This window comes from Urocitellus parryii, chromosome 8, assembly GCF_045843805.1.
Source record: "Urocitellus parryii isolate mUroPar1 chromosome 8, mUroPar1.hap1, whole genome shotgun sequence".
NCBI classification, from domain to species: Eukaryota; Metazoa; Chordata; class Mammalia; order Rodentia; family Sciuridae; genus Urocitellus; species Urocitellus parryii.
In genome coordinates this window covers 108281551-108300259 of record NC_135538.1, presented here as the reverse complement: position 1 = coordinate 108300259, position 18709 = coordinate 108281551, and the positions used below count along the sequence as shown (strand labels likewise).

The following is an 18709-nucleotide window of genomic DNA, read 5'->3' as shown; positions in this document are numbered from 1 at the left end:
AAAACTCAGAACCAGTCATGTTGCTTTTGATACCTTCTTTTTATTGCAAATCAATATAATCAGGAAAATAGTCATGTTTTCTTCTAGCACAAGGTCATTTATTTCACAAAAAGTATTCTTCTATGCTGCCTGATATTCAGTGTCTAAAGCCCATTGTTTCATAAATTTTATCCAATTGTTAATCTTTTTAAAAAAATATAATGTAAGAAGATAAATGTAGTCCCAATTATTCTATCATGGCCTTATAATCATTTTAAATTTTTTGAAATCACTTTAAGAAATAAGAACAATTTAATGAGTTCAACAGCCTGAATTATATAGACTCAATGTACCCTATAAGAGGAAAGAAAAGCAAAAAGGAGGAGGAAGGAGGACAGACATTTAAATCGTACAGTTTTCTCCTGTGCCTCCTTTGTTTTCTACCCTGAAGAACAGCTTAGGAAAGAGGAGCCAGCTTTTTACTTCTATTTTTAATTAAGTTTACCTGAAGAAGCTTGGGAACCCCTGCAAAAATTTCTATCACTTCTCACTTTGCAGGTGTGATAAATTTTTTCACATCCTTCTTCCAAAAGAGTAAGTTCTCTTATAAGCAGAAACCATGCCAGAAATTGAGGTCTTAGAATTATAAAATTTAACAGCCCAGAACAATTACACCCTGGTAAAAGGAATAAGATAACAATACTTTATATCCTGAATGACATAAATAATTACTTAGCCTGAGTAAATGGTTATTGGTGACAAATTTTTTTGATCATGACACTCCTTGGAAAATTGTCTACATACGTTAGTTCCTTTCTTTCTTTCTTTTTTTTTTTTTTTTTTGTTATCAGGGATTGAACCCAGGACACTTAACCACTGAGTCACATCCCCAGCCCTTTTTATATTTTATTTAGAGACAGGGTCTTACTAAGTTACTTAGGACCTCACTAAGTTGCTGAGGCTGACCTTGAACTCACAATCCTCCTGCCTTAGCCTTCCAAGCCACTAGGATTAGAGGTGTGGGCCACCACACTTAGTCTCATTAGTTCCCTTTTCAGCCTTGCTTTTCTGATGTTCAGGGTATTTACATTTGTTATTACTGTGTGTGTGTGTGTGTGTTGGGGATTGAACCCAGGGAATAATCTACCACTGAACTATAGCTCCAGTCCTTTATGTTTTTTCTTTTGAGACAGGGTCTCACTGGGTTGCCCAGGTTGGCCTCAAACTCCTGAGTAGCTGGGATTACATGGGGCGCCATCTTGTCCTGCTTATTATTATATTTTATGTAACATTCACTTGATATCCCCAGTCCCTATCATAGTACCTTGTATATAATATGTGCAAGGTACTGATATTCTTTATACTCCCTAAACTTGATTAAAGACAAATAAAGAAGCAGGCTCTCCCATTTTCTAAGAAAACAAAAGGAAGCACAGGAGAAAATTGAGCAAACAATTTAAATTTCTGCTCTTCCTTCTCCCTTTCCCTTCTTCCTCTTATAGGGGACTTTAACCCTATAAGTCATACTGATGAACTCTTAATTGAAACAAAAACTTAGAATTAATTCTTGTAAGGCTATGGTGGAATAACCATCATAACCTTTTTACATAAGAAAAACTTACATTTGAACAAAATATATGAAATAGTAGGGGTTAGACATTGGATATCAGGCAGCACTGAACAATGACTCTTGACCCATCTCCCCACACACATACACACCCCAAAAGAAAACAAACAACATGAGCTATATCAGTGTCCCTGCCCACTGGAAGGTCATAGCAGAGGGAGTCGACCCAGATGGGGTCTGGCAGTCTTACTTAGTTGAGCTAATAAAGCTGGAAGGTGAAAATGGCTAAAGTTCACAGGTGGGGCGAGAAGAGAGGTGCACAAAGAGAACACTCTTGAAACCTACACACCTTCCTCAAGATAATTGATCAGTCCATGTGTATGAGGAAACTACCAAGTCCTAGAAAAGGACCACCTGAAAGGATTAGAGGAAAGAAGACTTGGAACTCGTACAAAAGTTTGTGCCCACCTACAAGTGTGCAAAGCTCCTTGTAATTCATGGGACATCAAGTGGAGTAACCAGAAGGATACTGCCTCAGTACAGGGCAAAATTGACCCTCTACTGAAGATTGACAAAGTTTAAAAGGATCAAACTGTAGCTGGCTGTGGTGGTCCACACCTGTAATTCCAGTGAGTTGGGAGGCTGAGTCAGGAGGATCATACAAGTTCTAGGCCAGCCTGGGCAACCTAGTGAGAATCTGTCTCAAAATAAAAAATAAAAGGGGTATGGTTGTAGCTTAGTGGTAGTATCCCTCGGCTCAATCCCCAGGATCACACTTATCAAATGGCCAATGAGGTGTGATGGTGCATACCTCAGTCTGGAGACTGAGGCAGGAGAATCACTTGAGCCTAGGAGTTTGAGGCCAGCTTGGGCAAACTTAGCAAAACCCCATTCTCCCCACACATATACACACCCCAAAAGAAGGAAATGTCTGGCATCCAATGAAAAATGACCAGAAAAATATCACTCATAATGAAGAGTGGGAAAAAAATGAATAAAGGCCCAACAATGACAGAGGAAGCATTAAAATGTTAACCTTTTCCAGCTTATACAAAATAGTGATAAGGAAACATAGGGATATTAAATGAAGACATGAAAGATATAAAAAAGACCTAAATTGAACTCTAGAGATGAAAATAGTGTTTGAAAATAACACACTGGCGGGATTACCAATTAAAAGCAAATTAGACGCTACAGAAGAGAATAGTAAGCTTGAAGATACAGCAATAGATTCTATCCAAATGAAAACCAGAGAGATAAAAAGACTGAAACCTCCCTACCCCCAAAAAAGAAATACACATGCACACCAATTAGCAGCCTAATAATGCACTTATAATTGGGTTCTCAGAAGGAGAGGGAGGAGCATAAAATATTTGAAAACATTATAACTGAGATTTTTCTAAATTGAAGGAAAACTAGAAACCTGCATCCTATATGCCTAATGAACCCCAAGCACAAAAGTATGAAGAAAACTATATCAAGGCATATTATAATCATATAGCCTAAAACTAGTGGTAAAGATAAAATTACAGAATTCAAATGGAAAAGATATTATGAATAAAAGAAAGAAAACAGATTTCTCTTTGGAAATAATGAGTAACAATGCAGCAATACCTTTAAAAATGGGGGGGGGGCGTCTAATCTTGAACAATATGCCCAGTGAAAATATATTTCAAAGATAAAGGTAGGAGCCAGACACAGTGGTGCACTTCTATAATCCCGGTGAGTGGTAGCTCAGGCAGCGTAATTGCAAATTGGAAGCCAGCCTTGGCAACTGAGTGAAACACTGTCTTCAAATAAAAAATAAGAAGGGCTGGGGTATTTATTTTTTTTTAAATGTCAATACAGATATAAAATAATTTTTTTTTAAAAAAAAGGCTGGGGATGTAGATCAGTAGTAGAGTATCCCTGGGTTCAGTCCCTAGGACTGTAAAATAAAATATAATAATAATAATAGCAATAATAATAATTGAGTTGGGTTGTAACTCAGTGGCAGAATACTTGCCTACCGTGTGTGAGGCCCTGGGTTTAATCCTCATCACTGCAAAAAATAACTATTTGATTTTTAAGGCATAATAAATACTTTTTAAAGACATGAAAGTGCTGGGCATGGTGGCACATGTCTGTATTCTCAGTTATTTGGGAGGCTGAGGGAGAAGGATTGCAAGTTCAAAGCCAATATTAGCAAAACACTGTCTCCAAAAAATAAGGTGCCAGGTAACTGGAGATGTAGCTCAGTGGTAAAACACTGCTGGATTCAATCTCTAGTAAAAAGTATTTATCACTGGAAGACCTGCTATAAAAATAAAAAGAACCTCAGGAGGGGGCTGGGCTGGGATTGTGCTCAGCGGTAGAGCGCTCACCTAGCATGGGCGGGACCCAGGTTTGATCCTCAGCACCACATAAAAATAAAATGCATGTGTTGTGTCCATCTACACCAAAAAATAAATATTAAAAAAAAAAGAACCTCAGGAGGCTGAGGCAGGAGGATTGAGAGTTCAAAGCCAGCCTCAGCAATGGTGAGTTGCTAAGCAACTCAGTGAGACTCTGTCTCTAAATAAAATACAAAATAGGACTGGGGATGTGGCTCAGTAGTCAAGTACCCCCGAGTTCAATTTCCAGTCCAAAATAATAATGATAATAATAATAATAAAGAAAATCCTTTAGGAGAAGGAAAATAATGCCAGATGAAACCTGAGTTTACTCAAAGAAATAAAGAACACTAGAAATGGTATGTATGTGGATAAAAATAAAAATGACTATAGCTAGAAAAAAACATTCTGAAGACTGTAATCATTCCTAGTTCATGATTCCTTAAAGTCCCAATGTGATTCTCTGCTACCCTTGAACACCTTTTAGAGGTGAATTTGTGACTGGGAAATTATGTCATGTACTGAAGCTGTACCATAATTAATTCAGATAAAGAAAATGTCAGTCATTTTTTATACTTTAGTAAGTCCTTGATAGCCTTTTAAAATTTCAGTTTCTTGGCCATCATCTTCAGTATGCCATATTTTTGGAAGAATAAGAAGTCAAGAAAACACTAAACTAGTGCTCACATGCCAAAGTTCAGTTTGTGAAGGATTTGAAATCCTGTTTTCTGGCTCTCAAAAGTCAAGCTTAGTTTTTTCCCATTGCCACTATCTTAGAGCATCTTAAAGAACCAGAGCTCAGCTGGCTTTGCTGAAATACATCTTCCTGATACCAATAGGTTTCTTGTTACTAGAGCTTTCCTTCATGTGAAAAGAATTTAAATAGTCTGTCATTTTTCTTCATATCTCTTCGTGAGAACTCTTTGATATTCTTCCTGACCCTAGTGAAAATAAAATTGTTTTTAAGATATTTCCTTACAAAGCGGGTGTAAGGTATACACCATGCGTATTGGTGTATACCTGTAATCCCAGTGACTTGGGAGACTGAACAGGAGGATGCAAGTTTGATGTCAGCCTTAGCAACATAGTGAGACACTCAGCAACTTAGTAAGAACCTGTCTTAAAATAAAAAGAATGGGGTGGGGGGGGGTGCTGTGTTGTGGCTCAGCGGTAGAGTGCTTGCCTAGCACATGCAAGGCCCTGGGTTCTATCCTCAGCACCACATAAAAATAAATAAATAAGATAAAGGTATTGTGTCCCACTACAACTAAAAAATAAATATTAAAAAGAAAGAACCAGGGATATAGTTCAGTGGTAAAGCACTCTTGTGTTCAATCCCCAGCTTAAAAAAAAAAAAAAAAAAAAAAGGCTGATACAGAGTATTCTTTGTTTTGCTTTGTTTTGTTTTTGCAGTTCTGGGGATTGAATCCAGAAGTGCTCTGCCACTGAGCTATACCCCAGCCCCCTATATTTTTTAATTTTGAGACTAGGTCTCACTAAGTTGCAGAGGCTGGCCTTGAACTTGCAATCCTTCTGCCTCAGCCTTCCAAGTCACTAGGATTGCAGGTATGCATCACTATGCCAGACTATTGTGCAGAATTTTAAAATTTTTGGCATGAAATTTGTCAATTTTTTGTGACTTCTGTATTATGTGACATACTTGGACTTCCCTGTGCCAAGATTTTTTTCTTTAATTCTCCCATGTGTTATTTTAGCACTTTAAGCTTCTCTCTCCCTCACTCCCTCATTTAACTCTTAGATCCATTTGGAATTTATTTTTGTGTAAGGTGTGAGGTATGGGTCCACATATTTTCCATATGATTGCCATTTCTCCACTGTTTTGAAACATCACTTTTACACTGTATCCTCTTGATTAAAAGCTATTATTCAAGATATTTATTGATTCTATTAAGAATAATTTTAAATATTAGTTTTAATATATTCAAGGATGTTTCCAGTGTCCATGGTAGTGATTCTGAACTTGCAGGGTGACCTATTCCCCTTCCCTCCCTGACAAACCTTGCTGTCAAGAGCTGCTGTTTCTGAGTGACTGTGGCTTGGTGATAGCTGTTGCCAAGAAATAGTTTCCAACCATTGATCTAGGGAGTCTCTCCTTGGACAAGGACCATCTTTCACAAAGCTGTAGAAAACTCACCTGGTGTCATACATCTATCCAGTGACTCCAGGCTTATTACTTGAATGAAAAAAAAAATAGAGCCTTAATTAGAATTCAGAATTGAGTGAAAATCCAAAGAAACTCCTCCTTTTTTAGTCTGATCCTGGAATTGTCTTTCCATTTTAGAATTGTAGTCTTTTTTCTTTTTCTTTTTCTTTTTTTTGGTGATACCTAGGATTGAACTCAAGGACACTTGACCACTGAGCCACATCCCCAGCTCATTGTATTTTATTTAGAGACGGGGTCTCATTGAGTTGCTTAATGCCTCACTTTTGCTGAGGCTGGCTTTGAACTCGTGATCCTCCTTTCTCAGCCTCCCAAGCTGCTGGGATTATAAGCATACACCACTGCACCCAGCTAGAACTGTAGTCAAATTTTATAATTTTACTTTAATGAGCCATGTATCATTCTGCGGAAAGGATTAGACTGCATTTCGGCACAATTTAAAGCCAGGGATGCAGGGTTAAGGTCCATCTCCTGTAATTTGAAACTGTTTAAAGACAGAAAAGAGTGTGCTCCTTTAAAAAGTAGAATTCTCAGGGTGCCCTTGACTGTGAAGACTCTTAAGAGTTCTATCTGCAGGGGACTGAGGAGGCCGCCTGCCTGGTAGGGTCCCCAATGCACTCATAGGCTGGATATCCTCAGGGAGGCTCTTTTAAGTCAAGTGTTTGAGCAGCCTCCTTGGTTTGATAGAGAATGATGCATGTGGCTTTAATTTAATCCAATATTATAAAATTATTTTATTTAGATTATTTAAGGAGTAGCTTTCACTTTGAATTTTGGCACAGCAAACATTCTGTACGCTTGCAAGTCCTCGTGGCAGTGACGCCTCTGTGGCCTTTGCTGACCTCCTTTCTCGGAGTATCAGAAATAGGGAAAGGGCACCAAGTAGGGAGGGAAGCTGAAAGAGTTGTATAAGTGATTTTCTTTGGTGTAGGATCTTTCTTTACTTATTTTTTTTACTAATTAGTTTGTATCAGAGACTGTTAGATATTTTATTTGCTTGTTTATTTTTTATGGAGCTGGGGATCAAACCCCAGGGCCTCCCACATGTTCAGATGTGCCATACTGCTAAACTAAATCCCCAGCCCAGACATTTAAAAAAATAAACTTAGGAAGGACACACTAGAACTCCTTTTTAATGTTCACGATGAAGTAAAGAAATAATATCCACTTTATAGGTTTAACTAGACATCACAATTGACTGATTTATTCCATGCGATTGTGATGTCTGCAGAGCAGGCCCCTGGGATAGTAATACTAAACTCTAGCTAACATGGTTCTACCACAGTAAATATCTTCAGGATTTAAGGGGAGCCCTTCACACAGATTTTTCTATATCCATTTGATGATAGCTTTCCTGATTTCCCTTCCAGTCCCATTTTACTGCTCAAAACTCACACTGTGCTAGTACATTCATGCCAGCATGCCTGTGAGTAACTCGGTCTGGGTCCTAAAGAGCAGATTTCACTTAGCTGGCTGCTCTTCTTAGTTTCAGCTATAGATGTCACCTTTTGGCAAACTTTTCCCACTTTTTCTTCCTCCTTTCTCACCCATCATTTCTGCTCTCCACTGCGTTCTATCTCAGATGGATTGTAATCACCCAGATCACCCAACAACTGCACAGATTCATCCACCAATGGGAAGGTTCCACATTGGGAGGACTTACCCTTCCAGACTCTTCCTGAGTGCCCTTCCATGTGACAGGAATGAATTTTGTATTTGTTTGGCCTTGTGACTGACAGAATGGCAAATTGGGGGGAATTGGAGAGGAGATGGCAATTTCAACAGTGAAAAAAACATTTAGTAGAGATTATCTCTTCTGCCTTCTTCGGGTGTGTCCCTCTTCTGGGCATCTCTTCAGGATTTCATTCCACTGTCCAACTGCCGTTCACAACTGCCCTTTCCAACTGCTCCAGAACCCTTGGCCCTGGCATTCCGTGATGTAAATTATTCCACGCATGGTTCAAAATGGGTGCGAAGCAGTGTTGCCAGGTGTCGGATCACTAGTGTAAGTTGACTAGATCTCGGGAGAGAACTGCTCTTGGAATTTGTATAGTTGTTATGGTTTCAGCCAGAGCACAGTCGTTGTGCTGGCTGAGCCTGAAGCTGCCGCTGGTGGGGGAGAAAGGGAGTCAGATCCTGGAGTGGGGTTGAACTTCTGGTTAAGATTTTCTACTTTAAACATTCTAGTATTGGGATATGGATTGTTTGGAATCAAACAGTGGCAGTGCCTCTGCAGGGGGAAGAACCCCAGCCTTGCAGGCCAGAGCCCATAGCAAAGCCTGCGGCCAGAGGGCCTCCTCTTCTGTCTTAAAATGCAGAGAACCCACTTTTTTAATTCCTAAAGATAGCCAAAATATGGCAAGAAATCCAGATTGCTCTCCATGTTTAGAAACATCCAGTCACCAAAAGAAAAACTTCTGAATCTATGAGGTCTTTTCTAAAACAAAAATGCTATTTCTCTCCTGTTCATTCTACATTTGAGGAAATGAACTGTTCTTCGTTTATAGTCCCTTTGGGGAATCTGCATGAGGGAGAAGTTGCTGCCAACTATCTTTGTTTTTTTTCACAATATTTCTTGACTTATAAGTTGAGGGTTTGTTTTCAATAAACACAATTTAAACAATATTTTCTTGAATGGCCACATAATTTTATTTTACTTACTATTATTATTTATTTATTTATTTTGAGACATGGTCTTGCTGTGTTACACAGGCTGACCTCAAATTTCTGGGCTCAATCTCCTGGGCTCAAGTGATCCTCCTGCCTCAGTCTCCCAAGTAGATGGTACTACAGGTATGCACCAGCATGTCCAGAGACCACAAAAAAATTTTAAATCTCATTAATAATAAGCAATTAGAGGGCTATCTCATGAATTACACAGTTATTTATTTAAAAAAGCGTAAGGTATTTTCTTACATTGCACTGATACCACTGGCTTTTCAATCTGCTTGACTGAAACATGCTTTCCTCTTCCTGTCTTTACAGTTGTCATGGATGATGATGATGACTCGTGTCTCCTTGATCTTATTGGGTAAGGTGCTTATTTTAAACTCAGGATGAATTAAATGTGTGGCATTTACTGAACAAAAACAGCCTAAAAGTATATTGAAACCTGCTCAATTTTTTAATAAAAATTAAATGATCATCATAGTTATAGCAAGAAGAGAAAGAGATATATCAACATGGGGGTCATAATTTAGTAATTGCTTACTAAACTTTTTTTTTTAACAAATCCCAGGAGGAAAGGCTGCAGGTGTAGCTCAGTGGTAGAGCGCATGTTGAGCATGCACAGGTCCCAGGGTTTGATCCCCAGTACTATAAAAAAGAAAAGAAAATCCTAGGAGGCAGAAAGGAATGATAATTGGAACTAGAACAATGTAAATTAAAAAAAATTAGCCAGGAGTGTTGTCACACATCTTTAATCCCAGCAATGCAAAAGGCTGAGGCAGGAGGATTGCAACTTCAAGGCCAGCTTTGGCAACTTAGCAAGAGCTTCAGCAACTTAGTGTCTCAAAAAAAAAAAAAAAAAAGAAGTAAAAAGAGCTGCAGATGTAGCTCAATGGTAAAGCACCCTAGGGTCCAATTCCTGGTGCCAATAAACAAACAAAACAAAACAAAGAATTACTAAGAAAATGGCCTTAAAATAAGGAGATTTTCTCAGGCTAATGTCATTTTCTTTTGCCCTAGTAAATATATAGCTATATATTCATTATATTTAAATTAAGGTGAAGGTAATTGTTTATTTGTTGTTCCCCTCTTTCTTTTTTTCTTTTCTAGAGACCCACAAGCATTGAACTATTTTCTACATGGACCTAGTAATAAATCTGTAAGTATTACCTAGAACATCATAGACATAAAAATCTGTTCCTTCTCACAGTTGAAGCAACTTCTTTATTGAATTTCCTCTTTGCAGAGTAACGATGACTTGACTAATGCAGGATATTCTGCAGCCAATTCAAATTCAATTTTCGCCAACTCTACTGTAAGTATTGGAAACAAAATGTTAATGCTCAAGTACTTTTGTCTCAAGGATGCCTTGTGAATTGAAGATTTATTTGTTGTATGGGGGGGGCTTTTTTGTCTGTTTTTTTGTAGTGCTGGTGATCAAACTCTTACACATTGTAGGAAAGTACTACTGAGCTGTATCCCCAGCCCCTGTTTGTTTTTGTTTGAGACAGAGGTCTCACTGTGTTGCCCACGCTGGTCTCAAGTCATCCTCCTTCCTCAGCCTTGTGAGTAGCTGGGACTATAGGCAGGCACCATTAATTGAAGTTTTAATTGTCTTTGTATCATGATCAGAATCTTTGTCTTTTGTAATTTATATGGGAAGAAAATCTATTGAATTATGTTGACATATTTTTTTACTTTTAGTCACAGATGACAAGGTATATGAGCCAGGCATTGGTGATACATGCCTATAATCCCAGCAACTTGGGAGGCTGAGGCAGGAGGATCACAAGTTCAAAGCCAGCCTCAGCAATTTAGCAAGGCCCTAAGCAATTTATCAGGACCCTGTCTCTAAATAAAATATAAAAAGGACTGAGGATGTGGCTCAGTGGTTAAGCCCCTCTAGGTGCAATCCCTGGTACCAAAAAAAAAGATTACTGTGTTTGAGCCAGGAGTGGTGGTTTACACCTGTTATTCCAGCTACTTGGAAAGCTGAAGGTGCACACCTGTAATTCCAGCAACTCAGGAAGCTTAGGCAAGGGAGTCATAAATTCAAGGCCAGCCTCTGCAACTTAGCAAGACCCTGTCTAAAAAATTTTTAAAACTTAATAAGGACAGAGAATGTAGTGTAGCTCAGTGGTTTAATCCCCAACACCATTAAAAAAAAAATGATTACCATGTTTGTACTATACATAATTACTATGTCAAGATTGTAGGGTCTAGCTAAATGGCCCAGGCTGGTCTCAAATTTGTGATCCTCCTACCCCAGCCTCCTGAGTAGCTGGGATTATGGACATGTGCCACCAAACCCAGAAATTTTCTTGCTTTCCCCACTTCCTTTCAAATGATTCTCCAAGTCCAAAGATGATGTTCACCTGACCTGGTGGATATGTTAGTCCTATTTCAATTGTTAATTGGATGTGAAATGAATCAGCTTTTCTATCTAGGTCTTCTCGTAATTTAGCACCTAACACCACCTTAGTTAAGGCAAATTGGCATACTCATTCTTGAATACTCTGTTTTTAACTTTTCTCTTTCCTCCCCTCCTTTCTTTTTCAATCTCTCTCTCTCTCTCTAATTGTAGTAAATACATACAACAGAATTTGTCATCTTGGTGCTAGGCATGACATAGTTTAGTTGAAGAGCACTTGCCTAACATACATGAGGCCCTAGGTTCGATCCCCAGCACTATAAAAAGCAAAACAAAAACATCTTGCCGGGTACAAAGGTATGTACCTGTAATCCCAGTGGCTCGGAAGGCTGAGGCAGGAAGATTGTGAGTTCAAAGCTTGCCTTAGCAACTTAGTGAGGTCCTAAGCAACTCAGCAAGACCCTGTCTCTAAATAAAATACAAAAAAATTGGCTGGAGATGTGGCTCAGTGGTTAAGTACCTCTGGGTTCAATCCATGGTACCAAAAAAAAAAAAAAAAATCTTAACTATTTTCAAGTGTACGGTTCAGTAGTGTGTATACCCATATTGTCTTCACTTTATTTTAAATGGCTGTTGCTTCTTTATTATTTCCTTTTACAATATTTGGCATGTCCCATAAAAGACTACTAGACAGTGGAGTGTGTCTTATTTATCACTGTGTTCAGTTCTCTTCTTACCCTGTGCTATTATCTCTAGTTGAAATGCCTATTTCCTAATAGCTCCTTGAGGACAGAAACTAACCTACAAGTGAGCTTAGTAAATGTTTTACTTAAATAAAATGTTTTACTTTTTTTTTAAATATATTTTTTTTAGATGTTGATGGATCTTTAGTCATTTATTTAAATGTGGTGCTGAGAATCGAACCCAGGGCCTCACACATGCTAGGCAAGTGCTCTACCACTGAGCCACAACTCCAGCCCCAATAAAATGTTTTACTTTTAAAAAGAACACTTAAGTGGAGTTTTCTTAGGGTTTTTTTTTTGTTGTTTTTTTTTTTTTTAGGTATTTTGTTGTTGTCGATGTTAATTTAAAGAAATGTTGTTAAAAACATTAGTGGTTTTAAAAACATATTAATATGTTGATTACTTTGAAGAAATTAAATGGCTAGGTATGGTGCACACCTGTAATCCCAGCTGCTCAGGAGGTTAAGGTAGAAGGATCACAAGTTTGAGGATAGCCTTCGAAAACCTATCTCAACAAAAATTTAAAAAGTGTCAGGGATGCAGTTCAGTAGAAGAATGCCTCTGGGTTCAATCACCAGTACCATCAAGGAGGAAAAAAAAAGTCAATGACTCATTTTGTTAGAACCTTGTTTTATCTGGACTGTTCTTGCTGGCACACCTTGTAGACCCCTTGTAGAATAACATCCTTCACTTGGACTTCTGGGGTACAAAGGACTGGAAAGAAAAACTGTCTCCTAATACATAACAACTCTAAATTTGAGTCCCACTCCCTTGGACTGGAAGCTACTTTATTTATATGTGGTGCTGAGAATGGAACCTAGTGCCTCACACATGCTAGATAAATGCTCTACCACTGAGCCACACCCCAGCCACTGAAGCCACTTTAAAAAAATAGAATCTTAGGTGCTTGGAGTGTAGCTCAGTGGTAGAGCATGTACTTAGCATGCACAAGGCCTGGGTTCTATCCCCAGCTCCAAAAAAATAAAAATAAAAATAACTAAAGTCTATGTCAGTATCTCAAAATCATGGAGCTGAACTACAGGTATTATTCAGCACTCATGTTGTTTATCTGTTCCCTACAAAATAATTTACCAGAGCAATGAAAGTATAGACTTACAGTGTTTAGAAAACAAAGTGAGTAGTTTAAAGACTTGCACCTGAAAAATAGATTGTTATGCTTTATTTGTATTCAAAAGGGAGATTAATTTTTGTGCATTTCTTTCAAAGGCTGGATATGCCATATAATACCTTCTTATTTTTTCAGAATGCTGATCCTAAATCATCCCTCAAAGGTGTAAGCAACCAGCTTGGAGAAGGGTCCAGTGATGGACTGCCACTTTCAAGTAGCCTTCAGTTTCTTGAAGATGAACTTGAGTCTTCTCCTCTTCCTGATCTCAGTGAGGACCAACCTTTTGACATTCTTCAGAAATCCTTGCAGGAGGCTAATATCACTGAACAGACATTGGCAGAAGAGGCATATTTAGATGCCAGTATAGGTTCAAGCCAACAGTTTGCACAAGCTCAGCTTCATCCTTCTTCATCAGCATCCTTTACTCAGGCTTCTAATGTTTCTAATTACTCAGGTCAGACGCTGCAGCCTATAGGGGTGACTCACGTGCCTGTTGGTGCATCATTTGCAAGCAATACAGTAGGTGTGCAACATGGCTTTATGCAACACGTGGGGATCAGTGTTCCCAGCCAGCATTTGTCAAATAGCAGTCAGATTAGTGGTTCTGGTCAAATACAATTAATTGGGTCATTTGGTAATCAACCTTCCATGATGACTATTAATAATCTAGATGGATCTCAAATTATATTAAAGGGCAGTGGACAGCAAGCCCCATCAAATGTGAGTGGAGGGCTTCTGGTTCATAGACAGACTCCTAATGGCAACTCTTTGTTTGGGAACTCCAGTTCCAGTCCAGTAGCACAGCCTGTTACCGTTCCATTTAACAGCACAAATTTTCAAACATCTTTACCTGTGCATAACATCATCATACAAAGGGGTCTTGCACCAAACTCAAATAAAGTCCCAATTAATATACAGCCAAAGCCTATCCAGATGGGTCAGCAAAATACATACAATGTGAACAATTTGGGAATTCAGCAGCATCATGTACAACAAGGGATCTCTTTTGCCTCTGCAAGCTCACCCCAGGGCTCAGTAGTTGGTCCACACATGTCTGTGAACATTGTCAACCAACAGAATACAAGAAAGCCTGTCACCTCACAGGCAGTGAGCAGCACTGGGGGTAGTATCGTTATTCATTCCCCCATGGGCCAGCCTCATACACCCCAAAGTCAGTTCCTCATACCTACAAGCCTTTCCGTCAGTTCCAACTCGGTACACCATGTCCAGACCATTAATGGGCAACTTCTTCAGACTCAACCTTCTCAGCTCATTTCTGGCCAAGTGGCTTCGGAGCATGTCATGTTGAATAGGAATTCTTCCAACATGCTCAGGACCAACCAACCATATTCTGGACAGATGATAAACAACCAGAATACTGCCGTTCAGTTAGTGTCGGGGCAGACATTCGCCACCTCTGGAAGTCCAGTGATAGTCAATCATGCCTCTCCTCAGATTGTTGGTGGGCAGATGCCCTTGCAACAAGCATCACCAACTGTATTACACCTGTCACCTGGGCAGAGCAGCGTTTCCCAAGGAAGACCAGGCTTCACTACCATGCCCTCTGCAACAAGCATGTCAGGACCTAGTCGGTTCCCTGCTGTTAGTTCAGGCAACACTGCCCATCCTAGCCTTGGGTCTGTGGTTCAATCTGGTGCATCAGGATCAAACTTTACGGGAGACCCACTGACCCAGCCAAACAGGACTCCAATACCAGTCAGCGTGTCTCATCGTCTTCCAGTTTCTTCTTCCAAATCTACCAGCACCTTCAGTAACACACCTGGAACAGGAACCCAGCAACAGTTCTTCTGTCAGGTAATGCTTTTTTTTTTTTTCTTCAGATAAATGTCTGACAGATTATAGAATGGAAGAATAGAATGCATACTCAAATATAATTTTTATCTTAGGCTCCCAATTTGTTAACTTAAAATGCTCGGTTTATGATCAATTGTGTTTTATCTTCATGATTAAAATATTTATCCAGCATAACATTTTGGTTTAGAGTTTCTGGAGACAGACTCTGGCATCTGAATCTAGATTTTCTGATGTGGAGCCAGTTAATTAACTTTCTTCTTCAGTGAAATGGGCATATAATCACGTTACCATCCCATGGTGTTATTGGCAGGATTCAATGAGATAATCCCCACAAAGCATTTGCATAGTCTTGGCAGATAGCAAGTACTCAGCAGGGGCCAGTATTTATATTTGTATGTACTTGATGAAATGCATTATAGGCACTTAAGACGAAAGATTATTTTAGATTATTTTTATATATATATATATATATATATATATATATCACATAGCAGGCCACTCAGTCTTTGACAATGAACTAGGTGGAATGTTTTAGCTGCTTCTTGGATGCTAACCAGAAAGGCTCAGGGATTCAGTAGGACTCAACAGTGGCCCCACACTAGAGGGAAGCACTTAGAGGGAAAGAATCTGGGCATTCTCATTTGACCAGGTACCTGAGCCTGCTCTTACCATGCCATTGTGCAGGTAAATTACTATGGTAATTGGTGACACCACACAAGGATTAAGTTTCTTAAAAGGGACTGATCATCAGCTTCAGTCCTTCATTGTCATTAACTGACCCTTTTACTCCTCTGCTTTCAGTTCCCACTCATTTGGAGCATACTCTGTATTTCCAGCTCCTCTCCTTCCCAGCTAGGAGGCCCTTTTCTATACCCCACTTCTACCCTCCTCAGTTCTCCATTTCCACTGCCTTTCTCTTCCACATTCAGAAATTTCAAGAATTTTATATATAATGAATAGATATTATTCAGCAGTAAAAGAGAATAAAATCATGGCATTTGCAGGTAAATGGATGGCATTGGAGAAGATAATGATAAGTGAAGTTAGCCAATCCCAATAGTTCCCAATAGTGCTGCTATAAACATTGATGTGGCTGTGTCCCTGTAATATGCTGGTTTTAAGTCCTTTGAGTATAGTGTGAGGAGAGGGATAGCTGGGTCAAATGGTGGTTCCATTCCCAGTTTCCAAGGAATCTCCATACTGCTTTCCATATTGGCTTCACCAATTTGCAGTCCCACCAGCAATGTATGAGTATGCCTTTTCCCCCACATCCTTGCCAACCTTATTATTGTTTGTCTTCATAATAGCTGCCATTCTGACTGGAGTGAGATGGTATCTTAGAGTAGTTTTGATTCGCATTTCCCTAATTGCTAGAGATGATGATCATTTTTTCATATATTTCTTGATTGATTGTATATCCTCTTCTGAGAAGTGTCTGTTCAGGTCCTTGGCCCATTTATTAACTGGATTATTTGGTTTTTTTGGTGCTTAGCTTTTTGAGTTTTTTATATACCCTAGAGATTAGTGCTGTATCTGATGTGTGAGGGGTAAAAATTTGCTCCCAAGATGTAGGCTCTCTATTCACCTTACAGATTGTTTCTTTTGCTGAGAAGAAACTTTATACTTTGAGTCCATCCCATTTATTGATTCTTGGTTTTAATTCTTGTGCTATAGGAGTCTTATTAAGGAAGTTGGGGCCTAATCCCACAGGATAAAGATTAGGGCCTACTTTTTCTTCTATTAGACACAGAATCTCTGGTTTAATTCCTAGGTTCTTGATCCACTTTGAGTTGAGTTTTGTGCATGGTGAAAGATAGGGGTTTAATTTCATTTTGTTGCATATGGATTTCCAGTTTTCCTAGCACCATTTGTTGAAGGCTATCTTTTCTCCAATGCATGTTTTTGTCACCTTTATCTAATATAAGATAATTGTAATTTTGTGGGTTAGTCTCTGTGTCCTCTATTCTGTATCATCCATCTACCAGTCTGTTTTGGTGCCAATACCATGCTGTTTTTGTTACTATTGCTCTGTAGTATAGTTTAAGGTCTGGTATAGTGATGCCACCGCTTCACTCTTCCTGCTATGGATTGGTTTAGCTATTCTGGGTCTCTTATTTTTCCAGATGAATTTCATGATTGCTTTTTCTATTTCTATGGGGAATGCCATTGGGATTTTGATCAGAATTAAAAAGTTCCACCAGAAAACTTCTAGAACTAATAAATGAATTCAGCAAAATAGCAGGATATAAAATCAACACCCATAAATCAAAGGCATTTCTGTATACAGTGAAAAATCCTCTGAGAGGGAAATGAGGAAAACTACCCCATTTGCAATAGCTAAAAAAAAAAAAAAATACTTAGGAATCAACTTAATGAAAGAGGTGAAAGATCTATACAATGAAAACTACAGAACCCTAAAGAAAGAAATCAAAGAAGACCTTAGAAGATGGAAAGATGTACCTTGCTTTTGGATAGGCAGAGTTAATATCATCACTATTCTACTCTAAGGAAGAGATTTTTCCTTCTCTTCCCTTTACATGTTTGTTTGTTTATATCAGTTGAGCACATAGATTCTTACTCATGGATTTTACTCAGTGAGTTATAAACTGTTGTAATCATTTATTTTGAGGCTCAAATCAACCCAAATTTGGCCAACGGGCACCCCTCCAAATTGGCTGCTGATCTTTCTGACATGTTTCTGTGGTACTTTGAGCACTTACTTTGATTTCTGGCAAAACAAAATGTTCCCTGTTATCTGGGCATGGTGGTACTTGCCTGCAATCCCAACGACTTGGAAAGCTGAGGCAGGAGGATTGCAAATTTGAGACCAGCCTTAGCAACTTAGCAAGACCCTGTCTCAAAATAAAAAATAAAAAAAGAAAAAGATGTTCCATATTCATCTTTTAAATTCTGTGACCCTTTCCTAGAATCAACAATTTCTATAAGGAGATTTACTCCTCCTTCTGGAGAATAATATTTAGAAAGCAAGGTCTGAGCACTCTGTAAGTTCAAAGCTACTGAGGTCATCTCAACTGGTAAATACGCTTATTTATACATATGCAATACTCAATATTCATATGTATTTATCAATGTATAATTATTAGCTATGAGTTTATGTTGATACTTCTAATTGTATCCTACAACTACTGGATTCACTCAAGCCTCTTTCTTTTCTGTACTCGTAGCTTCCTTTTCTAAAAGCAATAAAGAACAGGTCCACAATATATTTGTTTGCTCAATCCTAGAATTGTAGTAAGTAGTTTTAGAATTGTTATTTTTTAAAAAATATATATATCTTTTATAACTTTATTTTATTTATTTATTTTGTATGTGGTGCTGAGAGTCAAACCCAGGGCCTCACACTTGCTAAGCAAGCATTCCTACCACTAAGCCACAACCCCAGCCCCTAGAATTGTTAATCCATGTTTTTCATCATTATGAATATAGATCTACTAATTGGACTTCAACATTGTTTCATAGTGCTGTCTTTAGCTTAAGAATTTATAGTGAAAATACTGTATTCAAAGTTATTTGGGTCCATTGTTTTGGAGTTTTTTTGTTTTGTTTTGGGTTTTTTTTGTGTGTGTTTTTTTTTTTGGTACTGGGAATTGAACCCAGGGCCTTGCACCATGTGCTAGGCAAAGTGCTGAACCACTGAGCTACATTTCCAGCATATTTTTTTTCTCTTTTTTTTTTTTTTTTTTTTGAGACAAAGTCTCACTAAGTTGCATAGGCTGACCTTGAATTTTCAATCTTCCTTCCTCAGCCTCTGGAATAATGGGTTTACTGGAGTGTCCCACCACACCTGGCTACTTAATTCCTTGGAATACATCAGCCATTAGCATGGCGGCACAGTTGGGGCTGCGCAGAACATAGACCTGGAC

The 18709-nt window shown here is 38.6% G+C and overlaps 1 protein-coding gene across 5 annotated transcripts in view; it reads left to right on the top strand.

Annotated features, from left to right (window-relative positions):
• The window catches only part of Bicral (BICRA like chromatin remodeling complex associated protein), a 77979-nt gene that overhangs the window by 28141 nt on the left and 31129 nt on the right, over positions 1 to 18709 (top strand). For all 5 annotated transcript variants that reach the window (XM_026383362.2, XM_026383364.2, XM_026383365.2 and 2 more), the window contains 4 exons: positions 9086 to 9131; positions 9878 to 9926; positions 10014 to 10082; positions 13146 to 14825. In XM_026383362.2, coding sequence (XP_026239147.1) covers positions 9091 to 9131; positions 9878 to 9926; positions 10014 to 10082; positions 13146 to 14825 — 1839 coding nt within the window. In that variant the 5' untranslated portion in view covers positions 9086 to 9090. The remainder of the gene's footprint in view (positions 1 to 9085; positions 9132 to 9877; positions 9927 to 10013; positions 10083 to 13145; positions 14826 to 18709) is intronic.